The 19,110-nt window shown below is 59.9% G+C and overlaps 4 protein-coding genes across 4 annotated transcripts; all 4 read right to left on the bottom strand.

Annotated features, from left to right (window-relative positions):
* LOC126330732 (uncharacterized) lies at positions 1-1,575 on the bottom strand. The gene is made up of 2 exons (XM_049996393.1): positions 1,360-1,575; positions 1-1,173 (listed from the first exon to the last, which is right to left on the bottom strand). Exons 1-2 carry the CDS (start codon positions 1,573-1,575, stop codon positions 1-3), a joined length of 1,389 nt encoding a protein of 462 aa, XP_049852350.1.
* Positions 1,576-7,599: 6,024 nt separating this feature from the next.
* Positions 7,600-10,445, bottom strand: LOC126330481 (uncharacterized). The gene is made up of 4 exons (XM_049996360.1): positions 10,097-10,445; positions 9,709-9,990; positions 8,493-8,826; positions 7,600-8,410 (listed from the first exon to the last, which is right to left on the bottom strand). The coding sequence occupies exons 1-4, from the start codon at positions 10,443-10,445 to the stop codon at positions 7,600-7,602; spliced, it is 1,776 nt and encodes a 591-aa protein (XP_049852317.1).
* A 216-nt stretch (positions 10,446-10,661) lies between these two features.
* LOC126330464 (polysialoglycoprotein-like) lies at positions 10,662-11,978 on the bottom strand. The gene has a single exon (XM_049996359.1). It carries the CDS (start codon positions 11,976-11,978, stop codon positions 10,662-10,664), a length of 1,317 nt encoding a protein of 438 aa, XP_049852316.1.
* Positions 11,979-17,985: 6,007 nt separating this feature from the next.
* Positions 17,986-18,843, bottom strand: LOC126330368 (uncharacterized). The gene has a single exon (XM_049996352.1). The coding sequence runs from the start codon at positions 18,841-18,843 to the stop codon at positions 17,986-17,988; it is 858 nt and encodes a 285-aa protein (XP_049852309.1).
* Positions 18,844-19,110: the final 267 nt, after the last annotated feature.

Genomic DNA, 19,110 nt, shown 5'->3' with positions numbered 1-19,110 from the left:
TTACACGGAATCGCCTGATTGGCTTTTCTGACTGTAACTGATCTGGCTGGCTTGTCGAACCACAGGACTACATCTAATGGGCCTGGCCAACTCCACTGCTTCACTACCGGATCTGATGGACCTGGCCGAAAGCATTGCCTCATCACGGCACTTGATGGACATGGCCGAACGCACTGCCTCTCGTCTCCACTTGATGGGCCTGGCCGAACGCACTGCCTCTCGTCTGCACTTGATGGGCCTGGCCGAACACACTGCCTCTCGTCTGCACTTGATGGGCCTGGCCGAACGCACTGCCTCTCGTCTGCACTTGATGGGCCTGGCCGAACGCACTGCCTCTCGTCTGCACTTGATGGCCTGGCCGAACGCACTGCCTCTCGTCTGCACTTGATGGGCCTGGCCGAAGGCACTGCCTCTCGTCTGCGCTTGATGGGTCTGGCCGAAGGCACTGCCTATGGCCTGCACTTGATGGGCCTGGCCGAACGCACTGCCTATGGTCTGCACTTGATGCGCCTGGCCGAACGCACTGCCTCTCGTCTGCACTTGATGGGCCTGGCCGAAGGCACTGCCTATGGTCTGACCTTGATGGGCTTGGCCGAACGCACTGCCTATGGTCTGCACTTGATGGGCCTGGCCGAACGCACTGCCTATGGACTGCACTTGATGGGCCTGGCCGAAGGCACTGCCTATGGTCTGCACTTGATGGGCCTGGCCGAAGGCACTGCCTCTCGTCTGCACTTGATGGGCCTGGCCGAACGCACTGCCTCTCGTCTGCACTTGATGGGCCTGGCCGAACGCACTGCCTCTCGTCTGCAGTTGATGGGCCTGGCCGAACGCACTGCCTCTCGTCTGCAGTTGATGGGCCTGGCCGAACGCACTGCCTCTCGTCTGCAGTTGATGGGCCTGGCCGAACGCACTGCCTCTCGTCTGCAGTTGATGGGCCTGGCCGAACGCACTGCCTCTCGTCTGCAGTTGATGGGCCTGGCCGAACGCACTGCCTCTCGTCTGCAGTTGATGGGCCTGGCCGAACGCACTGCCTCTCGTCTGCACTTGATGGTCCTGGCCGAACGCACTGCCTATGGTCTGCACTTGATGGTCCTGGCCGAACGCACTGCCTATGGTCTGCACTTGATGGGCCTGGCCGAACGCACTGCCTATGGTCTGCACTTGATGGGCCTGGCCGAACGCACTGCCTCAATTCTGCACTTGATGCGCCTGGCTGAACGCACTGCCTCTCGTCTGCACTTGATGGGCCTGGCCGAACGCACTGCCTCTCGTCTGCAATTGATGGTCCTGGCCTAACACACTGATTCTCGTCTGCACTCGATGGGTCTGGCCAAACGCACTGCCTCTCGTCTGCACTTGATGGTCCTGGCCGGACGCACTGCTTCTCGTCTGCACTTGATGGGCCTGGCCGAACGCACTGCCTCTCGTCTGCACTTGATGGTCCTTGCCAACATCAGTGCATCGAGACAGCTCCTGATGGGCCTTGCCGACAGCACTGCCACACGACTGCACCTGATAGGCCTTCCCGACAGCACTGCCACACAACTGCACCTCATGCGGCTGGGCGACCATACTGTTCCAAGGCCGCACCTGGTGGGCTAAGATGACCCCACTTCATTACTTCCACACCTCATTTGAATGGATGACTACACGGAATCGGCTGATTGGCCTTTCTGACTGTAACTGATCTGGCTGGCTTGTCCAACCACAGGACTACATCTAATGGGCCTGGCCAACTCCACTGCTTCACTACCGGATCTGATGGACCTGGCCGAAAGCATTGCCTCATCACGGCACTTGATGGACATGGCCTTACGCACTGCCTCTCGTCTCCACTTGATGGGCCTGGCTGAATGCACTGCCTCTCGTCTGCACTTGATGGGCCTGGCCGAACGCACTGCCTCTCGTCTATACTTGATGGGCCTGGCCGAACGCACTGCCTCTCCTCTGCACTTGATGGGCCTGGCTGAACGCACTGCCTCTCGTCTGCACTTGATGGGCTGGCCGATGGCACTGCATCTCGTCTACACTTGATGGGCCTGGCCGAAGGCACTGCCTATGGTCTGCACTTGATGGGCCTGGCCGAACGCACTGCCTATGGTCTGCACTTGATGGGCCTGGCCGAACGCACTGCCTATGGTCTGCACTTGATGGGCCTGGCCGAAGGCACTGCCTCTCGTCTGCACTTGATGGGCCTGGCCGAAAGCACTGCCTATGGTCTGACCTTGATGGGCTTGGCCGAACGCACTGCCTATGGTCTGCACTTGATGGGCCTGGCCGAACGCACTGCCTATGGTCTGCACTTGATGGGCCTGGCCGAACGCACTGCCTACGGTCTGCACTTGATGGGCTGGCCGAACGCACTGCCTCTCGTCTGCACTTGATGGGCCTGGACGAACGCAATGCCTCTCGTCTGCACTTGATGGGCCTGTTCGAACGCAATGCCTCTCGTCTGCACTTGATGGGCCTGGCCGAACGCACTGCCTCTCGTCTGCACTTGATGGGCCTGGCCGAACGCACTGCCTCTCGTCTGCACTTGATGGGCCTGGCCGAACGCACTGCCTCTCGTCTGCAGTTGATGCTCCTGGCCGAACGCACTGCCTCTCGTCTGCAGTTGATGGGCCTGGCCGAACGCACTGCCTCTCGTCTGCAGTTGATGGCCTGGCCGAACGCACTGCCTCTCGTCTGCAGTTGATGGGCCTGGCCGAACGCACTGCCTCTCGTCTGCACTTGATGGGCCTAGCCGAACGCACTGCCTCTCGTCTGCAATTGATGGGCCTGGCCGAACGCACTGCCTCTCGTCTGCAATTGATGGTCCTGGCCTAACACACTGATTCTCGTCTGCACTTGATGGGTCTGGCCGAACGCACTCCCTCTCGTCTGCACTTGATGGGCCTGGCCGAACGCACTGCTTCTCGTCTGCACTTGAAGGGCCTGGCCGAACGCACTGCCTCTCGTCTGCACATGATGGTCCTTGCCAACATCAGTGCATCGAGACAGCTCCTGATGGGCCTTGCCGACAGCACTGCCACACGACTGCACATGATAGGCCTTGCAGACCGCACTGCCACACGACTGCACCTCATGCGGCTGGGCGACCATACTGCCTCAAGGCCGCACCTGGTGGGCTAAGATGACACCACTTCATTACGACCACACATCATTTGCCTGGATGATTACACGGAATCGCCTGATTGGCTTTTCTGACTGTAACTGATCTGGCTGGCTTGTCGAACCACAGGACTACATCTAATGGGCCTGGCCAACTCCACTGCTTCACTACCGGATCTGATGGACCTGGCCGAAAGCATTGCCTCATCACGGCACTTGATGGACATGGCCGAACGCACTGCCTCTCGTCTCCACTTGATGGGCCTGGCCGAACGCACTGCCTCTCGTCTGCACTTGATGGGCCTGGCCGAACACACTGCCTCTCGTCTGCACTTGATGGGCCTGGCCGAACGCACTGCCTCTCGTCTGCACTTGATGGGCCTGGCCGAACGCACTGCCTCTCGTCTGCACTTGATGGCCTGGCCGAACGCACTGCCTCTCGTCTGCACTTGATGGGCCTGGCCGAAGGCACTGCCTCTCGTCTGCGCTTGATGGGTCTGGCCGAAGGCACTGCCTATGGCCTGCACTTGATGGGCCTGGCCGAACGCACTGCCTATGGTCTGCACTTGATGCGCCTGGCCGAACGCACTGCCTCTCGTCTGCACTTGATGGGCCTGGCCGAACGCACTGCCTCTCGTCTGCACTTGATGGGCCTGGCCGAACGCACTGCCTATGGTCTGCACTTGATGGGCCTGGCCGAACGCACTGCCTATGGACTGCACTTGATGGGCCTGGCCGAAGGCACTGCCTATGGTCTGCACTTGATGGGCCTGGCCGAAGGCACTGCCTCTCGTCTGCACTTGATGGGCCTGGCCGAACGCACTGCCTCTCGTCTGCACTTGATGGGCCTGGCCGAACGCACTGCCTCTCGTCTGCAGTTGATGGGCCTGGCCGAACGCACTGCCTCTCGTCTGCAGTTGATGGGCCTGGCCGAACGCACTGCCTCTCGTCTGCAGTTGATGGGCCTGGCCGAACGCACTGCCTCTCGTCTGCAGTTGATGGGCCTGGCCGAACGCACTGATTCTCGTCTGCACTTGATGGGTCTGGCCGAACGCACTGCCTCACGTCTGCACTTGATGGGCCTGGCCGAACGCACTGCTTCTCGTCTGCACTTGATGGGCCTGGCCGAACGCACTGCCTCTCGTCTGCACTTGATGGTCCTTGCCAACATCAGTGCATCGAGACAGCTCCTGATGGGCCTTGCCGACATCACTGCCACACGACTGCACCTGATGGGCCTTGCCGACGGCACTGCCACACGACTGCACCTGATGGGCCTTGCCGACAGCACTGCCACACGACTGCACCTCATGCGGCTGGGCGACCATACTGCCTCAAGGCCGCACCTGGTGGGCTAAGATGACCCCACTTCATTACGACCACACATCATTTGCCTGGATGATTACACGGAATCACCTGATTGGCTTTTCTGACTGTAACTGATCTGGCTGGCTTGTCGAACCACAGGACTACATCTAATGGGCCTGACCAACTCCTTTGCTTCACTACCGGATCTGATGGACCTGGCCGTAAGCATTGCCTCATCACGGCACTTGATGGACATGGCCGAACGCACTGCCTCTCGTCTCCACTTGATGGTCCTGGCCGAACGCACTGCCTCTCGTCTGCACTTGATGGGCCTGGCCGAACGCACTGCCTCTCGTCTCCACTTGATGGTCCTTGCCAACATCAGTGCATCGAGACAGCTCCTGATGGGCCTTGCCGACAGCACTGCCACACGACTGCACCTGATAGGCCTTCCCGACAGCACTGCCACACAACTGCACCTCATGCGGCTGGGCGACCATACTGTTCCAAGGCCGCACCTGGTGGGCTAAGATGACCCCACTTCATTACTTCCACACCTCATTTGCCTGGATGACTACACGGAATCGGCTGATTGGCCTTTCTGACTGTAACTGATCTGGCTGGCTTGTCCAACCACAGGACTACATCTAATGGGCCTGGCCAACTCCACTGCTTCACTACCGGATCTGATGGACCTGGCCGAAAGCATTGCCTCATCACGGCACTTGATGGACATGGCCTTACGCACTGCCTCTCGTCTCCACTTGATGGGCCTGGCCGAATGCACTGCCTCTCGTCTGCACTTGATGGGCCTGGCCGAACGCACTGCCTCTCGTCTGCACTTGATGGGCCTGGCCGAACGCACTGCCTCTCGTCTGCACTTGATGGGCCTGGCTGAACGCACTGCCTCTCGTCTGCACTTGATGGGCTGGCCGATGGCACTGCATCTCGTCTACACTTGATGGGCCTGGCCGAAGGCACTGCCTATGGTCTGCACTTGATGGGCCTGGCCGAACGCACTGCCTATGGTCTGCACTTGATGGGCCTGGCCGAACGCACTGCCTATGGTCTGCACTTGATGGGCCTGGCCGAAGGCACTGCCTCACATCTGCACCTGATGGGCCTTGATGACAGCACTGCCTCACGTCTGCAAATGATGGGCCTTGATGACAGCACTGCCTCACGTCTGCAAATGATGGGCCTTGATGACTGCACTGCCTCACGTCTGCAAATGATGGGCCTTGATGACAGCACTGCCTCACGTCTGCAACTGATGGGCCTTGCCGACAGCACTGCCTCCTGTCCGCACCTGATGTGCCTCGCCGGCCGCACTGCCTCACAACTGCACCTGATGGGCCTTGCCGACAGCACTGCCACACGACTGCACCAAATGAGGCTGGCCGACAGCACTGCCACACGGCTGCACTTCATGCAGCTTTCCGACCGTACTACCTCAAGGCCGTTCCTGGTGGGCTAAGATGACCCCACTTCATTACAACCACACCTCATTGGCTTAAATGACTACAAGGATTCGCCTGATTATCCTTTCTGACTGTAACTGATGGGGCTGGCTTGTCCAACCACAGGACTACATCTAATAGGCCTGGCCAACTCCACTGTGTCACTACCGGATCTGATGGACCTGGCCGAAAGCATTGCCTCATCACTGCACTTGATGGGCATGGCCGACCACACTGCCACACAACTGCACTTGATGGTCCTTTCCGACATCACCGCCTCGAGACAGCACCTGATGGGCCTTGCTGACATCACAGCATCCCGACTGCACCTGATGTGCCTTGCTGACAGCACAGCCTCCCGACTGCACCTGATGTGCCTAGCTGACAGCACTGCCTCCCGACTGCACCTGATAAGCCTTCCCGACAGCACTGCCTCACGACTGCACCTGATGGGCCTTCCTGAAAGCACTGCCTCACGACTGCACCTGATGGGCCTTCCCGACAGCACTGCCTCACGACTGCACCTGATGGGCCTTCCCGACAGCACTGCCACACGACTGCAATTGATGGTCCGGGCCGAAGGCACTGCCTCTCGTCTGCACTTCATGAGCCTGGCCGAAGCCACTGCCTTCCGACTGCACTTACTGGGTCTGGCGGACCACACTGCCTGATGGCAGCACACGATTGGCCTATCCGACCACATTGCCTCATGTCCGCACATGATGTGCTTGGCCAACAGCTCTGCTTCACGCTTGAATGTGATGGACCAGCGAGACAGCACTGCCTTGCCGACAGCACTGCCTTGCCGACAGCACTGCCTTGCCGACAGCACTGCCTCGCCGACAGCACTGCCTTGCCGACAGCACTGCCTCGCCGACAGCACTGCCTCGCCGACAGCACTGCCTTGCCGACAGCACTGCCTTGCCGACAGCACTGCCTTGCCGACAGCTCTGCCTTGCCGACAGCTCTGCCTTGCCGACAGCTCTGCCTTGCCGACAGCACTGCCTTGCCGACAGCACTGCCTTGCCGACAGCACTGCCTTGCCGACAGCACTGCCTTGCCGACAGCACTGCCTTGCCGACAGCACTGCCTTGCCGACAGCACTGCCTTGCCGACAGCACTGCCTTGCCGACAGCACTGCCTTGCCGACAGCACTGCCTTGCCGACAGCACTGCCTTGCCGACAGCACTGCCTTGCCGACAGCACTGCCTTGCCGACAGCACTGCCTTGCCGACAGCACTGCCTTGCCGACAGCACTGCCTTGCCGACAGCACTGCCTTCCCGACAGCACTGCCTTGCCGACAGCACTGCCTCTCGTCTGCACTTGATGGTCCTTGCCAACATCACTGCCTCGAGACAGCACCTGATGGGCCTTGCCGACACCACTGCCACACGACTGCAGCTCGTGCCGCTGGCCGACAGCACCGCCACATGACTGCACCTCATGCCGCTGGCCGACAGCACCGCCACACGACTGCACCTCATACGGCTGGGCAACCATACTGCCTCAAGGCCGCACCTGGTGGGCTTAGATGAACCCACTTCATTACGACCACACTTCAATGGCCTGGATGACTACACGGAATCGCCTGATTGGCCTCTCTGACTGTAACTGATCTGGCTGGCTTGTCCAACCGCAGGACTACTTCTAATGGGTCTGGCCAACTCCACTGACTTACTACTGGTTCTGATGGACCTGGCCGAAAGCATTGCATCATCACTGCACTTGATAGACATGGCCGACCACACTGCCCCACAACTGCACTTGATGGGCCTGGCAGAAGGCACTGTCTCCCGTCTGCACTTGATGGGCCTGGCCGAAGGCACTGCCTCTCGTCTGCACTGGATGGGCCTGGCCGAAGGCACTGCCTCTCGTCTGCACTGGATGGGCCTGGCCGATAGCACTGCCTATGGTCTGCACTTGATGGGCCTGGCCGAACGCACTGCCTATGGTCTGCACTTGATGGGCCTGGCCGAACGCACTGCCTATGGTCTGCACTTGATGCGCCTGGCCGAATGCACTGCCTATGGTCTGCACTTGATGGGCCTGGCCGAACGCACTGCCTATGGTCTGCACTTGATGGGCCTGGCCGAACGCACTGCCTATGGTCTGCACTTGATGGGCCTGGCCGAACGCACTGATTATGGTCTGCACTTGATGGGCCTGGCCGAACGCACTGCCTATGGTCAGCACTTGATGGTCCTGGCCGAACGCACTGCCTATGGTCTGCACTTGATGGTCCTGGCAGAACGCACTGCCTATGGTCTGCACTTGATGGTCCTGGCCGAACGCACTGCCTATGGTCTGCACTTGATGGGCCTGTCCGAACGCACTGCCTCTCGTCTGCACTTGATGGGCCTGGCCGAACGCACTGCTTCTCGTCTGCACTTGATGGGCCTGGCCGAACGCACTGCCTCTCGTCTGCACTTGATGGTCCTTGCCAACATCAGTGCATCGAGACAGCTCCTGATGGGCCTGTCCGAACGCACTGCCTCTCGTCTGCACTTGATGGGCCTGGCCGAACGCACTGCCTCAAGTCTGCACTTGATGCGCCTGGCTGAACGCACTGCCTCTCGTCTGCACTTGATGCGCCTGGCTGAACGCACTACCTCTCGTCTGCACTTGATGGGCCTGGCCGAACGCACTGCCTCTCGTCTGCACTTGATGGGCCTAGCCGAACGCACTGCCTCTCGTCTGCACTTGATGGGCCTGGCCGAACGCACTGCCTCTCATCTGCACTTGATGGGCCTGGCCGAACGCACTGCCTCTCGTCTGCAATTGATGGTCCTGGCCTAACACACTGATTCTCGTCTGCACTCGATGGGTCTGGCCAAACGCACTGCCTCTCGTCTGCACTTGATGGTCCTGGCCGGACGCACTGCTTCTCGTCGGCACTTGATGGGCCTGGCCGAACGCACTGCCTCTCGTCTGCACTTGATGGTCCTTGCCAACATCAGTGCATCGAGACAGCTCCTGATGGGCCTTGCCGACAGCACTGCCACACGACTGCACCTGATAGGCCTTCCCGACAGCACTGCCACACGACTGCACCTCATGCGGCTGAGCGACCAAACTGTTCCAAGGCCGCACCTGGTGGGCTAAGATGACCCCACTTCATTACTTCCACACCTCATTTGCCTGGATGACTACACGGAATCGGCTGATTGGCCTTTCTGACTGTAACTGATCTGGCTGGCTTCTCCAACCACAGGACTACATCTAATGGGCCTGGCCAACTCCACTGCTTCACTACCGGATCTGATGGACCTGGCCAAAAGCATTGCCTCATCACGGCACTTGATGGACATGGCCGAACGCACTGCCTCTCGTCTCCACTTGATGGGCCTGGCCGAACGCACTGCCTCTCGTCTGCACTTGATGGGCCTGGCCGAACGCACTGCCTCTCGTCTGCACTTGATGGGCCTGGCTGAACGCACTGCCTCTCGTCTGCACTTGATGGGCTGGCCGATGGCACTGCAAATCGTCTACACTTGATGGGCCTGGCCGAAGGCACTGCCTATGGTCTGCACTTGATGGGCCTGGCCGAACGCACTGCCTATGGTCTGCAATTGATGGGCCTGGCCGAAGGCTTTGCCTCTCGTCTGCACTTGATGGGCCTGGCCGATAGCACTGCCTATGGTTTACACTTGATGGGCCTGGCCGAAAGCACTGCCTATGGTCTGACCTTGATGGGCTTGGCCGAACGCACTGCCTATGGTCTGCACTTGATGGGCCTGGCCGAACGCACTGCCTATGGTCTGCACTTGATGGGCCTGGCCGAACGCACTGCCTACGGTCTGCACTTGATGGGCTGGCCGAACGCACTGCCTCTCGTCTGCACTTGATGGGCCTGGCCGAACGCACTGCCTCTCGTCTGCAGTTGATGCTCCTGGCCGAACGCACTGCCTCTCGTCTGCAGTTGATGGGCCTGGCCGAACGCACTGCCTCTCGTCTGCAGTTGATGGGCCTGGCCGAACGCACTGCCTCTCGTCTGCAGTTGATGGGCCTGGCCGAACGCACTGCCTCTCGTCTGCAGTTGATGGGCCTGGCCGAACGCACTGCCTCTCGTCTGCAGTTGATGGCCTGGCCGAACGCACTGCCTCTCGTCTGCAGTTGATGGCCTGGCCGAACGCACTGCCTCTCGTCTGCAGTTGATGGGCCTGGCCGAACGCACTGCCTCTCGTCTGCACTTGATGGGCCTAGCCGAACGCACTGCCTCTCGTCTGCAATTGATGGGCCTGGCCGAACGCACTGCCTCTCGTCTGCAATTGATGGTCCTGGCCTAACACACTGATTCTCGTCTGCACTTGATGGGTCTGGCCGAACGCACTCCCTCTCGTCTGCACTTGATGGGCCTGGCCGAACGCACTGCTTCTCGTCTGCACTTGAAGGGCCTGGCCGAACGCACTGCCTCTCGTCTGCACATGATGGTCCTTGCCAACATCAGTGCATCGAGACAGCTCCTGATGGGCCTTGCCGACAGCACTGCCACACGACTGCACCTGATAGGCCTTGCCGACAGCACTGCCACACGACTGCACCTCATGCGGCTGGGCGACCATACTGCCTCTAGGCCGCACCTGGTGGGCTAAGATAACCCCACTTCATTACGACCACACATCATTTGCCTGGATGATTACACGGAATCGCCTGATTGGCTTTTCTGACTGTAACTGATCTGGCTGGCTTGTCGAACCACAGGACTACATCTAATGGGCCTGGCCAACTCCACTGCTTCACTACCGGACCTGATGGACCTGGCCGAAAGCATTGCCTCATCACGGCACTTGATGGACATGGCCGAACGCACTGCCTCTCGTCTCCACTTGATGGGCCTGGCCGAACGCACTGCCTCTCGTCTGCACTTGATGGGCCTGGCCGAACACACTGCCTCTCGTCTGCACTTGATGGGCCTGGCCGAACGCACTGCCTCTCGTCTGCACTTGATGGGCCTGGCCGAACGCACTGCCTCTCGTCTGCACTTGATGGCCTGGCCGAACGCACTGCCTCTCGTCTGCACTTGATGGGCCTGGCCGAAGGCACTGCCTCTCGTCTGCGCTTGATGGGTCTGGCCGAAGGCACTGCCTATGGCCTGCACTTGATGGGCCTGGCCGAACGCACTGCCTATGGTCTGCACTTGATGCGCCTGGCCGAACGCACTGCCTCTCGTCTGCACTTGATGGGCCTGGCCGAAGGCACTGCCTATGGTCTGACCTTGATGGGCCTGGCCGAACGCACTGCCTATGGTCTGCACTTGATGGGCCTGGCCGAACGCACTGCCTATGGTCTGCACTTGATGGGCCTGGCCGAACGCACTGCCTATGGTCTGCACTTGATGGGCCTGGCCGAAGGCACTGCCTCTCGTCTGCACTTGATGGGCCTGGCCGAACGCACTGCCTCTCGTCTGCACTTGATGGGCCTGGCCGAACGCACTGCCTCTCGTCTGCAGTTGATGGGCCTGGCCGAACGCACTGCCTCTCATCTGCAGTTGATGGGCCTGGCCGAACGCACTGCCTCTCGTCTGCAGTTGATGGGCCTGGCCGAACGCACTGCCTCTCGTCTGCAGTTGATGGGCCTGGCCGAACGCACTGCCTCTCGTCTGCAGTTGATGGGCCTGGCCGAACGCACTGCCTCTCGTCTGCAGTTGATGGGCCTGGCCGAACGCACTGCCTCTCGTCTGCACTTGATGGGCCTAGCCGAACGCACTGCCTCTCGTCTGCAATTGATGGTCCTGGCCGAACGCACTGATTCTCGTCTGCACTTGATGGGTCTGGCCGAACGCACTGCCTCTCGTCTGCACTTGATGGGCCTGGCCGAACGCACTGCTTCTCGTCTGCACTTGATGGGCCTGGCCGAACGCACTGCCTCTCGTCTGCAGTTGATGGGCCTAGCCGAACGCACTGCCTCTCGTCTGCACTTGATAGGCTAGGGCGAACGCACTGCCTCCCGACTGTACTTGATGAGCCTGCTGACCACACTGCCTGATGGCAGCACACGATGAGCCTGGCCGACCACATATCCTCATGTCCACACATGATGTGCTTGGCCAACAGCTCTGCTTCACGCTTGAATGTGATGGGCCAGGGAGACAGCATTGTCTTACCGACAGCACTGCCTCACAACTGAACCTGTTGGGCCTTGCCGTTAGCAGTGCCTCACGACTGCACCTGATGGGACTTGCCGACAGCACTGCCACACGACTGCACCTCATGCGGCTGGCCGACCGTAATGCTTCAAGGCCGCACCTGGTGGGCTAAAATGACCCCACTTCATTACGACCACACCTCATTGGCCTAAATGACTACACGGAATCGCCTGATTGGCCTTTCTAAATGTAACTGATGGGGCTGGCTTGTCCAACCACAGGACTACATCTAATGGGCCTGGCCAACTCAACTGTGTCACTACCGGATCTGATGGACCAGGCCGAAAGCATTACGTCATCACTGCACTTGATGGGCATGGCCGACCACACTGCCCTACAACTGCACTTGATAGGCAGATCCGACCACACTGCAACACAACTGCACTTGATGGGCATATCCGACCACACTGCCCCACAACAGCACTTGATGGGCATGGCCGACCACACTGCCTCTCGTCTGCAATTGATGGTCCTGGCCTAACACACTGATTCTCGTCTGCACTTGATGGGTCTGGCCAAACGCACTGCCTCTCGTCTGCACTTAATGGTCCTGGCCGAACGCACTGCTTCTCGTCTGCACTTGATGGGCATGGCCGAACGCACTGCCTCTCGTCTGCACTTGATGGTCCTTGCCAACATCAGTGCATCGAGACAGCTCCTGAAGGGCCTTGCGACAGCACTGCCACACGACTGCACCTGATAGGCCTTGCCGACAGCACTGCCACATGACTGTACCTCATGCGGCTGGGCGACCATACTGCCTCAAGGCCGCACCTGGTGGGCTAAGATGACCCCACTTCATTACTTCCACACCTCATTTGCCTGGATGACTACACGGAATCGGCTGATTGGCCTTTCTGACTGTAACTGATCTGGCTGGCTTCTCCAACCACAGGACTACATCTAATGGGCCTGGCCAACTCCACTGCTTCACTACTGGATCTGATGGACCTGGCCGAAAGCATTGCCTCATCACGGCACTTGATGGACATGGCCTTACGCACTGCCTCTCGTCTCCACTTGATGGCCTGGCCGAACGCACTGCCTCTCGTCTCCACTTGATGGGCGTGGCCGAATGCACTGCCTCTCGTCTGCACTTGATGGGCCTGGCCGAACGCACTGCCTCTCGTCTGCACTTGATGGGCCTGGCCGAACGCACTGCCTCTCGTCTGCACTTGATGGGCCTGGCCGAACGCACTGCCTCTCGTCTGCACATGATGGGCCTGGCCGAACGCACTGCCTCTCGTCTGCACTTGATGGGCCTGGCCGAACGCACTGCATCTCGTCTGCACTTGATGGCCTGGCCGAACACACTGCCTCTCGTCTGCACTTGATGGCCTGGCCGAACGCACTGCCTCTCGTCTGCACTTGATGGGCCTGGCCGAACGCACTGCCTCTCGTCTGCACTTGATGGGCCTGGCCGAAGGCACTGCCTCTCGTCTACACTTGATGGGCCTGGCCGAAGGCACTGCCTATGGTCTGCACTTGATGGGCCTGGCCGAACGCACTGCCTATGGTCTGCACTTGATGGGCCTGGCCGAAGGCACTGCGTCTCATCTGCACTTGATGGGCCTGGCCGATAGCACTGCCTATGGTCTACACTTGATGGGCCTGGCCGAAAGCACTGCCTATGATCTGACCTTGATGGGCTTGGCCGAACGCACTGCCTATGGTCTGCACTTGATGGGCCTGGCCGAACGCACTGCCTATGGTCTGCAATTGATGGGCCTGGCCGAACGCACTGCCTCTCGTCTGCAATTGATGGTCCTGGCCTAACACACTGATTCTCGTCTGCACTTGATGGGTCTGGCCGAACGCACTGAATCTCGCCTGCACTTGATGGGCCTGGCCGAACGCACTGCTTCTCGTCTGCACTTGATGGGCCTGGCCGAACGCACTGCTTCTCGTCTGCACTTGATGGGCCTGGCCGAACGCACTGCCTCTCGTCTGCACTTGATGGTCCTTGCCAAAATCAGTGCATCGAGACAGCTCCTGATGGGCCTTGCCGACAGCACTGCCACACGACTGCACCTTTTAGGCCTTTCCGACAGCACTGCCACACGACTGCACCTCATGCGGCTGGGCGACCATACTGCCTCAAGGCCGCACCTGGTGGGCTAAGATGACCCCACTTCATTACGACCACACATCATTTGCCTGGATGATTACACGGAATCGCCTGATTGGCTTTTCTGACTGTAACTGATCTGGCTGGCTTGTCGAACCACAGGACTACATCTAATGGGCCTGGCCAACTCCACTGCTTCACTACCGGATCTGATGGACCTGGCCGAAAGCATTGCCTCATCACGGCACTTGATGGACATGGCCGAACGCACTGCCTCTCGTCTCCACTTGATGGGCCTGGCCGAACGCACTGCCTCTCGTCTGCACTTGATGGGCCTGGCCGAACGCACTGCCTCTCGTCTGCACTTGATGCGCCTGGCCGAACGCACTGCCTCTCGTCTGCACTTGATGGGCCTGGCCGAACGCACTGCCTCTCGTCTGCACTTGATGGGCCTGGCCGAAGGCACTGCCTCTCGTCAGCACTTGATGGGCCTGGCCGATAGCACTGCCTCTCGTCTGCACTTGATGGGCCTGGCCGAAATCACTGCCTATGGTCTGACCTTGATGGGCTTGGCCGAACGCACTGCCTATGGTCTGCACTTGATGGACCTGGCCGAACGCACTGCCTATGGTCTGCACTTGATGGGCCTGGCCGAACGCACTGCCTATGGTCTGCACTTGATGGGCCTGGCCGAACGCACTGCCTCTCGTCTGCACTTGATGCGCCTGGCCGAACGCACTGCCTCTCGTCTGCAGTTGATGGGCCTGGCCGAACGCACTGCCTCTCGTCTGCAGTTGATGGGCCTGGCCGAATGCACTGCCACTCGTCTGCAGTTGATGGGCCTGGCCGAACGCACTGCCTCTCGTCTGCACTTGATGGGCCTGGCCGAACGCACTGCCTCTCGTCTGCAGTTGATGGGCCTGGCCGAACGCACTGCCTCTCGTCTGCAGTTGATGGGCCTGGCCGAACGCACTGCCTCTCGTCTGCACTTGATGGGCCTGGCCGAACGCACTGCCTCTCGTCTGCACTTGATGGGCCTGGCCGATAGCACTGCCTATGGTCTACACTTGATGGGCCTGGCCGAAAGCACTGCCTGTGGTCTGACCTTGATGGGCTTGCCCGAACGCACTGCCTATGGTCTTCACTTGATGGGCCTGGCCGAACGCACTGCCTATGGTCTGCACTTGATGGGCCTGGCCGAACGCACTGCCTACGGTCTGCACTTGATGGGCCTGGCCGAACGCACTGCCTCTCGTCTGCACTTGATGGGCCTGGCCGAACGCACTGCCTCTCGTCTGCACTTGATGGGCCTGGCCGAACGCACTGCCTCTCGTCTGCACTAGATGGGCCTGGCCGAACGCACTGCCTCTCGTCTGCACTAGATGGGCCTGGCCGAACGCACTGCCTCTCATCTGCACTTGATGGGCCTGGCCGAACGCACTGCCTCTCGTCTGCACTTGATGGGCCTGGCCGAACGCACTGCCTCTCGTCTGCAGTTGATGGGCCTGGCCGAACGCACTGCCTCTCGTCTGCACTTGATGGGCCTGGCCGAACGCACTGCCTCTTGTCTGCACTTGATGGGCCTGGCCGAACGCACTGATTCGCGTCTGCACTAGATGGGCTTAGCCGAACGCACTGCCTCTCGTCTGCAATTGATGGGCCTGGCCGAACGCACTGCCTCTCGTCTGCAATTGATGGTCCTGGCGTAACACACTGATTCTCGTCTGCACTTGATGGGTCTGGCCGAACGCACTGCCTCTCGTCTGCACTTGATGGGCCTGGCCGAACACACTGCTTCTCGTCTGCACTTGATGGGCCTGGCCGAACGCACTGCCTCTCGTCTGCACTTGATGGTCCTTGCCAACATCAGTGCATCGAGACAACTCCCGATGGGCCTTGCCGACAGCACTGCCACACGACTGCACCTTATAGGCCTTTCCGACAGCACTGCCACACGACTGCACCTCATGCGGCTGGGCGACCATACTGCCTCAAGGCCGCACCTGGTGGGCTAAGATGACCCCACTTCATTACGACCACACATCATTTGCCTGGATGATTACACGGAATCGCCTGATTGGCTTTTTTGACTGTAACTGATCTGGCTGGCTTGTCGAACCACAGGACTACATCTAATGGGCCTGGCCAACTCCACTGCTTCACTACCGGATCTGATGGACCTGGCCGAAAGCATTGCCTCATCACGGCACTTGATGGACATGGCCGAACGCACTGCCTCATCACGGCACTTGATGGACATGGCCGAACGCACTGCCTCTCGTCTCCACTTGATGGGCCTGGCCGAACGCACTGCCTCTCGTCTGCACTTGATGGGCCTGTCCGAATGCACTGCCTCTCGTCTGCACTTGATGGGCCTGGCCGAATGCACTGCCTCTCGTCTGCACTTGATGGGCCTGGCCGAACGCACTGCCTCTCGTCTGCACTTGATGGCCTGGCCGAACGCACTGCCTCTCGTCTGCACTTGATGGGCCTGGCCGAAGGCACTGCCTCTCGTCTGCACTTGATGGGCCTGGCCGAAGGCACTGCCTCTCGTCTGCACTTGATGGGCCTGGCCGATAGCACTGCCTCTCGTCTGCACTTGATGGGCCTGGCCGATAGCACTGCCTATGGTCTGCACTTCATGGGCCTGGCCGAAAGCACTGCCCATGGTCTGACCTTGATGGGCTTGGCCGAACGCACTGCCTATAGTCTCCACTTGATGTGCCTGGCCGAACGCACTGCCTATGGTCTCCACTTGATGGGCCTGGCCGAACGCACAGCCTATGGTCTGCACTTGATGGGCCTGGCCGAAGGCACTGCCTCTCGTCTGCACTTGATGCGCCTGGCCGAACGCACTGCCTCTCGTCTGCACTTGATGCGCCTGGCCGAACGCACTGCCTCTCGTCTGCACTTGATGCGCCTGGCCGAACGCACTGCCTCTGGTCTGCACTTGATGCGCCTGGCCGAACGCACTGCCTCTGGTCTGCACTTGATGCGCCTGGCCGAACGCACTGCCTCTCGTCTGCACTTGATGGGCCTGGACGAACGCACTGCCTCTCGTCTGCACTTGATGGGCCTGGCCGAACGCACTGCTTCTCGTCTGCAGTTGATGGGCCTGGCCGAACGCACTGCCTCTCGTCTGCAGTTGATGGGCCTGGCCGAACGCACTGCCTCTCGTCTGCACTTGATGGGCCTGGCCGAACGCACTGCCTCTCGTCTGCAGTTGATGGGCCTGGCCGAACGCACTGCCTCTCGTCTGCAGTTGATGGGCCTGGCCGAACGCACTGCCTCTCGTCTGCAGTTGATGGGTCTGGCCGAACGCACTGCCTCTCGTCTGCAGTTGATGGGCCTGGCCGAACGCACTGCCTCTCGTCTGCAGTTGATGGGCCTGGCCGAACGCACTGCCTCTCGTCTGCACTTGATGGGCCTGGCCGAACGCACTGCTTCTCGTCTGCACTTGATGGGCCTGGCCGAACGCACTGCTTCTCGTCTGCACTTGATGGGCCTGGCCGAACGCACTGCCTCTCGTCTGCACTTGATGGTCCTTGCCAACATCAGTGCATCGAGACAGCTCCTGATGGGCCTTGCCGACAGCACTGCCACATGACTGCACCTGATAGGCCTTGCCGACAGCACTGCCACACGACTGCACCTCATGCGGCTGGGCGACCATACTGCCTCAAGGCCGCACCTGGTGGGCTACGATGACCCCACTTCATTACGACCACACATCATTTGCCTGGATGATTACACGGAATCGCCTGATTGGCTTTTCTGACTGTAACTGATCTGGCTGGCTTGTCGAACCACAGGACTAGATCTAATGGGCCTGGCCAACTCCACTGCTTCACTACCGGATCTGATGGACCTGGCCGAAAGCATTGCCTCATCACGGCACTTGATGGACATGGCTGAACGCACTGCCTCTCGTCTCCACTTGATGGGCCTGGCAGAACGCACTGCCTCTCGTCTCCACTTGATGGGCCTGGCAGAACGCACTGCCTCTCGTCTCCACTTGATGGGCCTGGCCGAACGCACTGCCTCTCGTCTCCACTTGATGGGCCTGGCCGAACGCACTGCCTCTCGTCTCCACTTGATGGGCCTGGCCGAACGCACTGCCTCTCGTCTGCACTTGATGGGTCTGGCCGAACGCACTGCCTCTCGTCTGCACTTGATGGGTCTGGCCGAACGCACTGCCTCTCGTCTGCACTTGATGGGCCTGGCCGAAGGCACTGCCTCTCGTCTGCACTTGATGGGCCTGGCCGAACGCACTGCCTCTCGTCTGCACTTGATGGGCCTGGCCGAAGGCACTGCCTCTCGTCTGCACTTGATGGGCCTGGCCGAAGGCACTGCCTCTCGTCTGCACTTGATGGGCCTGGCCGAAGGCACTGCCTCTCGTCTGCACTTGATTGGCCTGGCCTAACGCACTGCCTCTCGTCTGCACTTGATGGGCCTGGCCTAACGCACTGCCTCTCGTCTGCACTTGATGGGCCTGGCCGAACGCAATGCCTCTCGTCTGCACTTGATGGGCGTGGCCGAACACACTGCCTCTCGTCTGCACTTGATGGGCCTGGCCAAACTTACTGCCTCTCGTCTGCACTTGATGGGCCTGGCCGAACGCACTGCCTCTCGTCTGCACTTGATAGGCTAGGGCGAACGCACTGCCTCCCGACTGCACTTGATGAGCCTGTGGACCACACTGCCTGATGGCAGCACACGATGGGCCTGGCCGACCACATATCCTCATGTCCACACATGATGTGCTTGGCCAACAGCTCTGCTTCACGCTTGAATGTGATGGGCCAGGGAGACAGCATTGTCTTACCGACAGCACTGCCTCACAACTGAACCTGTTGGGCCTTGCCGATAGCAGTGCCTCACGACTGCACCTGATGGGACTTGCCGACAGCACTGCCACACGACTGCACCTCATGCGGCTGGCCGACCGTAATGCTTAAAGGCCGCACCTGGTGGGCTAAGATGACCCCACTTCATTACGACCACACCTCATTGG

Source organism: Schistocerca gregaria, chromosome 2 (assembly GCF_023897955.1).
Source record: "Schistocerca gregaria isolate iqSchGreg1 chromosome 2, iqSchGreg1.2, whole genome shotgun sequence".
NCBI classification, from domain to species: Eukaryota; Metazoa; Arthropoda; class Insecta; order Orthoptera; family Acrididae; genus Schistocerca; species Schistocerca gregaria.
The sequence above is the reverse complement of the archived record's forward strand: the minus strand, read 5'-3'. Positions and strand labels throughout refer to the sequence as shown.

Coding starts and splice junctions, on each gene's coding strand:
- LOC126330732 (XM_049996393.1), bottom strand. CDS start 1,575: ATGGTCGCCCAGCCGCATGAGGTGCAGTTGTGTGGCAGTGCTGTCGGG. Junction 1,174..1,359: donor CGTCCGGCCAGGACCATCAA/GTGCAGACGAGA, acceptor GCGTTCGGCCAG/GCCCATCAAGTGCAGACCAT.
- LOC126330481 (XM_049996360.1), bottom strand. CDS start 10,445: ATGGTCGCCCAGCCGCATGAGGTGCAGTCGTGTGGCAGTGCTGTCGGC. Junction 9,991..10,096: donor TCAATTGCAGACGAGAGGCA/GTGCGTTCGGCT, acceptor CATCAACTGCAG/ACGAGAGGCAGTGCGTTCGG. Junction 8,827..9,708: donor TCAAGTGCAGACGAGAGGCA/GTGCGTTCGGCC, acceptor GATGTTGGCAAG/GACCATCAAGTGCAGACGAG.
- LOC126330464 (XM_049996359.1), bottom strand. CDS start 11,978: ATGCTGTCTCCCTGGCCCATCACATTCAAGCGTGAAGCAGAGCTGTTG.
- LOC126330368 (XM_049996352.1), bottom strand. CDS start 18,843: ATGAGGATATGTGGTCGGCCAGGCCCATCGTGTGCTGCCATCAGGCAG.